Genomic DNA, 6,000 nt, shown 5'->3' with positions numbered 1-6,000 from the left:
CACTTAGCATCTCATCTGAACCCTCCTGACCCTAAGTGATAGGTAGGCAGAGCCCTCCCAGTTTATATACATATGAGGAAACAGAATCAAAGAGAGTCAATAAAAATGTCAGCTCAAAAAAATATATATATCATCTCACTTATAGAGAGAGAACATAGTATGTGCCGGCACTGTTCAAAGTGCTTTAAAACTTTCAATTTATCTAATATTCACCACAATCCTGTGAGGTGGGTACTATTTTATCCCTGTTTTGTAGATGAAGAAATTTGGGCCCAGAGAGGTTCATAATTTGCCCTGGGTCCACAGCTGGTGAAAGATACAGAGAGAATTTGAACTCAGGTAGATGGGCTCTAAAGCTCTACAGCCTCTTACTGACTTGCTCAAAATCACGTAGCTGGAAAGAGGCAAACTGGAATTCGAAGCCTGGCCTGTCCGACTCCAGACCCTGTATTTACTTAGTAACAATAGCTCACATGTCTGAGTGCCCAGCACGGGCCTGTTCTAAGCGCTTTATTTGTATGCACTTATTTGATCCTCACCACTTTCCAAGTGAGGAAGCTGAGGCATAGGAGTAAAGTGACTTGCCCAAGGTCCCAAAGCTGTGGCAGAGAAAGGATTTGAACCCAGGCAGTCCGGACCTAGAGCCCAGTGCTTTTCGCCTCACTAACCGTCTGTCCTCTCAGCTGCTTACCCCAGAGTCTGTTATACATGAATAAAAACCAAATGCAGCTCATTTTCCCATCATTCTCATTGGTTTCTGGAGTCACAGATAAGTCTTCTGTCCGTGCAAAGTCTAAGGCATTTCTGGTTACTGGTGGCGTTCTGTTTACTTTGCCCGACTGTTTGCTCTCTGGGGACAGAAGCTGACAGTAGCACTCCCTGGGCAGGCTCTTCATGGATCCAGGAGCCTCAGTCAGATCTCCTGTCGCATAGAGAAAATGAAGACATCCAGGGCGTGGGCTTGGAGGGCACCGGCAGAGCTGTTTCTCCTCTGTGCTGCCCTGGCATGTCTCAGTTTGCCGGGTTCCAGGTAAGTGACGGTTCCAAATGATTCCCTGATCACTAATATGACAGGGAACATAAAGCAACATCATCGTGACCCTCTCCTTGTCACATGCCTATTAAATAAGGAACATCTCCTGAAGCAGTTTGCATGCGTCTGATAAAATAATATCAACAACTCTTCAAATTGTTGTGGAACCCAGCGACCAACTTCAACAAAAGTTCTTGTAGGAAACTGACATGTTTAAATGTATTTTGTCATGCTGAGAATACTTGTTCTGTATTCTGAACAAAACCTTGGCATGATTCTTTATGCAAAAGGGTTGTTATGTATGGGGAAAAAAGCCAATTCATAACAATGATTTTAATATGAGAGTGACCTACCCTACCTGCTCATCAACCTAAACTCTTTGTTCTCAGGCTCCTGCATTCTCTCTCTCTCCCTCTCTCTCTCTCTCTCTCTCCCTCTTTCTCACACATACACGCACACATTCCAGATGTTCGCCGCAGTTAAATGCTAGCTAATTTATTTCATACTTTTTTTGGTATTTGTTAATAGGCTGCAAAACAGACTAAAAACAAATATCTGAGTTGAAAGCTCAAACTTAATCTGAGTGAAAGTTCAAACGTGGGCTCCACTGAAAGAAGCACTAGTGACATGGCAATTGGGGGTCCTTCTGGTACAGGAGAAGCCGCTACCATCAGAGGCTAAGCTGTCAGCTGTCCTAGGCTCCTTGTGAGCCATCCCGTGGGAAGAAGGACTGTTAATGCCATTCCTCTTACTCATTCCATAAAAGCTGTGTGCGCACAGTCTCCCACGGGGGGAGCACCTGGTACCCGTACGCACCCCCTGGTGTCAGCTCTGTTGAGCGTTCAGCCCCCATTGGGCACCACCCCGAGACTAGGGTGATGAGTGTTTGCTACCCATTGGGCACTCAATGAATAGTAGGTATTATGATTATCAAGAATCTCAGCTTGGCCCTGAGAAGAAAAAAGAAGCCAAGGCTTTCCTTGTGTGTACTGTGTGTCCATCAGGATCCAAGGAAATGTGTCTGGAATGGAGGGTTTAAAGGGATCATAGCAGCCCTACATATGGACCCCTATGTGAGACCCTTGTCAGGTTCTGAGGCTACAGAAGTGAATAGGACACAAAGGGCTCATGTTCTCATGGAGGAAACCAACATGTGAGCACAGACTATGTGTGCTGTTGCAATAAATAGCACAGGGGCAGGTGAGAAACAAGAGAGGAGCGATTGGCTTTACCGGAGATGGAGTCTGGCAAGGCTTCTGGAAGAGAGGATGCTTGAGCTGAACCTTTACATAGGAATAGGTATTTGCCAGATGGCCACGGAGGTGAAGGGTGTCCCAGGCAGAGGAAGCAGCATAGACAAGGGCAGGGAGATGAGAGAGCCTGGCTTGTTCCTGAAGCCACACATCTACTTCAGTAAGCCTTGAGCACAGGTCAAAGTGGGGAGCTGCCAGAGATGGGACCAAGGAAGAGTCAGCAGGAGTCAGATCCTGGGTGGAGCTGGGGCAGGGGTTGGTGCCTGTACACCAGCCGAGGAGCTTGAACCTTATCCTCTAGGCAATGGGGAGCCATGGAAGGGTTTTAAGCAAAGGATCGATCGACACAGTCAGATTTATATATAGGAAGTTCACCCAGAGGTAGGAAGTGGAGATGTGAGTGGGTGAGTATAGACAACAGGTTGGGAAACCTTGCTTAATCATCCAGCGATGTCATGAGATGGGGTGTTATCCTTACTCACTATGTAGAAGAGCAAACGGGTCCTCAGAGAAGAGAAGAGATTCATTCATATCTCATGAGTCTCAAACCCTCACCTGAATCCAGGTTTAGTGCTCTGGCCTCTACCCACGATTCCATGGAGCAGTCTTGAACGTGGCATGTGTTTGAATTCCATACACGAAGTGGAGAAATAGCCTTCAGTTCTGCAACAGGAAATGCTGAGACCTCCTTTGTACTAGCTAAGAAAGGTTTCCGTTTTTAGTTACTCTTGAAATCAAGTCAAATGAAACACTCATTATGTCATCTTAAGACTTAGGTTTGCTTATTGCCACTCTGTGCCAGGCACTGAGGTATATTAAGTCTAATTCTCAAAGCTATTTGAGATAAGTGCTATTGTTTATAGTTTACAGAGAGGGAAACTGAGATTTGGAGAGAGAACTATCTCTAGGTTCCTCACTTAGTATATCAATATAACAGAATATGGATTCATATCTGTTTTTTTTTCTGGTTCCAGAGCCCCTGTATCTTTCTGCCTCTTGCTAATGCATTATCTCTTCTCCACCTGCATTGTGGATCTGACTTTCTGGACTCCCAGGCCATTTCTCTATCTCTGGACCACACATTTGTTGCCTTGAGAGTTTGCTTAAAATTTCATTTCTACAATAGCAAATGACACAGAGAAGAGAAATTGAAAATCCACCACCCAGAAGCTGCCCCTTCCAGCAAAGAGGAAGGATGCTATTTGCAAAGGATGCAGCTGCCTAACAAATTGTGTGTGACAAGAAAGTTGTTGTGTCAGGGCATTTCTACAGAAAGCCAAAATGTATTGATGCACCCTGTCTATGTAAGCTTATGGCTCGCAATTTACTGCTGACCTAATCCTGCCGTATGTGAAGCGTCCATCTTTATTTTGATCAGAGACCCCTGTTAGAAAGAGAGTAGGAGACAGGAACCAAGTGAAATATGTCCTCCTGCTGGCAGCTGCATTCCATGCACCTCGAGGAATGGCAGGTACCTCCTTGCCAGTCCTTATGTAGAGGATACGTTCCAAGGACTTGTAGAAGGGTGTTTGCTGTAGCATTGTTTGCAATTGCAAAACATGAAAAAAATATATAAACATCCTTCAAAAAGAATAAGTTGAATGCAGTGCATGTCTTATGATGGAACATGTAGATAAAAGAAAGAAACAAGACCTCTTTATGAATCAACATGGATAGTCCAGAAATACAATGTTGATTGACAAAAGCAAGTTATAGAATACTATGTCCAGTATGAGTGCAGCTCACAAAAGCAACGCTATGTGTTGTGTGTGTATGTATGTAAACATTTAAAAAACTGGAAGGATGTACAGCAAATTCATGACAGTAGTATCCTCTGAAGAAGAGAGGAAAGTGAACTGGGGCTGGTGTAAACCACAGACGTCAAATTTATAAGGTTATTTTTTATGTAAAAAAAAAAAGACTTGAAGGAAGTGTACCAAAATGTTAACAATTGCCAATCCTGTTTTGTGACTACCTGGGTATTTATTATTTTGTTTTCTGTACTTCTCTGGGCATGTTTAATTTTTCAACATTAAAAATACACAGAGGATTTTGAATGACAGAAGTCAAGGCAGTTGGTCAGAACGTCCATCTGGTTCATCTCTGTAAATTCACAGCGTGAAGGCACATGTTATAATAACCATACACAGAGGTCCTGACTGCCCCCTGTCCTCTGTTGGGTCCATGCTAGTCCCAGGAATTAAAGATGCAATTTAATGCTAGCCTTGCTTTCCGATTTGCATTTTATAGTACTAATAAGCCACACACATTTATCCAATGTAATTTACAAACATGCTGTTTATTCAGCTGATCACGTCATTGTATTGCCACCTCCATAATGAAAAGAGATCTGGTGGTTGTTACCACTTTTTACCAAGTTCCTTCTGTAAGTGATCATCTTGCCCATTAACAGGCTTTCACATCTCAGAGGGGAGAATAATTGTGACTCTTAATGGCAAGCGTGCACATTATTTATCTACTCAGTCTCCACTGTGGCCTGAATTGGGTGGAAAGTTGCTAAAAACACAATGTAACTATTTCTTAGGGGCAACAGAAAGAGGATACCCTGCAGAGCTGTCAAATTCCTACTTAGGAGAAGACAAATCACAGACAGTATTGTTTTGTCAAACCTGGCAGATTAGTAGATAAGAGCACGTTCTGAAGCCCCCAGCCGCTGGGCAGCATCCTGCCTCGAGTAACCATTTTAAAGACTCTACACCTGTGGTTCCCGCTAGTCTTTGACCTTTCATTAAAGATCCAGCTTTACTAGGCAATTGATTTTTGCTGATCTCTGGGGTGGTCGTGGAGATACATTTCACTGTAGTTAATATCATCCTCTTTTTTAGGATTGTTGCCAAGTGAGAATGTATCATTAATGACCTTGTCTGGAGTGATATGTTAAAATTTCGAGACAGTGGAAACTATGTGATGCTCTGTAATGAATGAATCTTGGACACAGGGATGCAAGAGGCCTTGCATGGAGATGGAGGGGACTGGCAGAGTGGATGCTGGCCTGGTTCCCCTACGGGCAGCATAGAGAAATGGACCTAACAGAGACTAGAGTTGAGCAGACCTCGGCTCAGACCCCAGCATGACCACATACTAGCTGCATGGCTCTCGGCCATTTCCCTCATCTCTCTGGAAGGTTGCTGCCTTCTAGCATTGCTGTCAGGATTAGATGAGATGGCATGGGTGAAACATCTCAGGCAGGATCTGACATGTCCTGGGCTCTCAGCAAATCTTAATTCTCTTTCTCTTCTCGTGTCCCTTTTTACCTTGAAAAGAAACGCAAATTACAAAGAATCTTGCAGTGTTATACATTCTTTCAGATGGAAGCAAAAGAGAAACCATACTATACCCATCGTATTACACATGGGGAAACCAGAGGCCTAGGCAGATTAAATAACATGCCCGTTCATTCCCTCTTTTACTCGATGTCCCAAGACTGCCAAGAACTCAACAAAAAGTGTTGCCTTATCTTCTAGACAGATTTCAGATCTCGTATTGCTTGACGGCTCTGCAGATGTGACACCATCTGCCTGTCCCATCCCCCCGCCCCACTGGCCTCACCCCATCCCCTACCCACCCCTATGTACTGTCCTCGCCCTGGCCTGGCAGAAACCAATCTCTCCTTGTCTGCTGGTTGTGCTTATGTTTCCCACGGTCTTGTCCTTGGCTGGCGTCTCTCAAGAACAGTCTTATCCTCTCCCAAAG

General features: G+C 44.3%; 1 protein-coding gene across 1 annotated transcript in view; it reads left to right on the top strand.

Annotated features, from left to right (window-relative positions):
* Positions 1–803: 803 nt before the first annotated feature.
* Positions 804–6,000, top strand: part of C8B (complement C8 beta chain) — a 40,623-nt gene continuing 35,426 nt past the window's right edge. Inside the window, exon 1 of the mRNA XM_060022757.1 lies at positions 804–1,030. Coding sequence (XP_059878740.1) covers positions 939–1,030 — 92 coding nt within the window. The 5' untranslated portion in view covers positions 804–938. The remainder of the gene's footprint in view (positions 1,031–6,000) is intronic.

Source organism: Delphinus delphis, chromosome 1 (genome assembly GCF_949987515.2).
Source record: "Delphinus delphis chromosome 1, mDelDel1.2, whole genome shotgun sequence".
Classification (NCBI taxonomy): domain Eukaryota; kingdom Metazoa; phylum Chordata; class Mammalia; order Artiodactyla; family Delphinidae; genus Delphinus; species Delphinus delphis.
The sequence above is the reverse complement of the archived record's forward strand: the minus strand, read 5'-3'. Positions and strand labels throughout refer to the sequence as shown.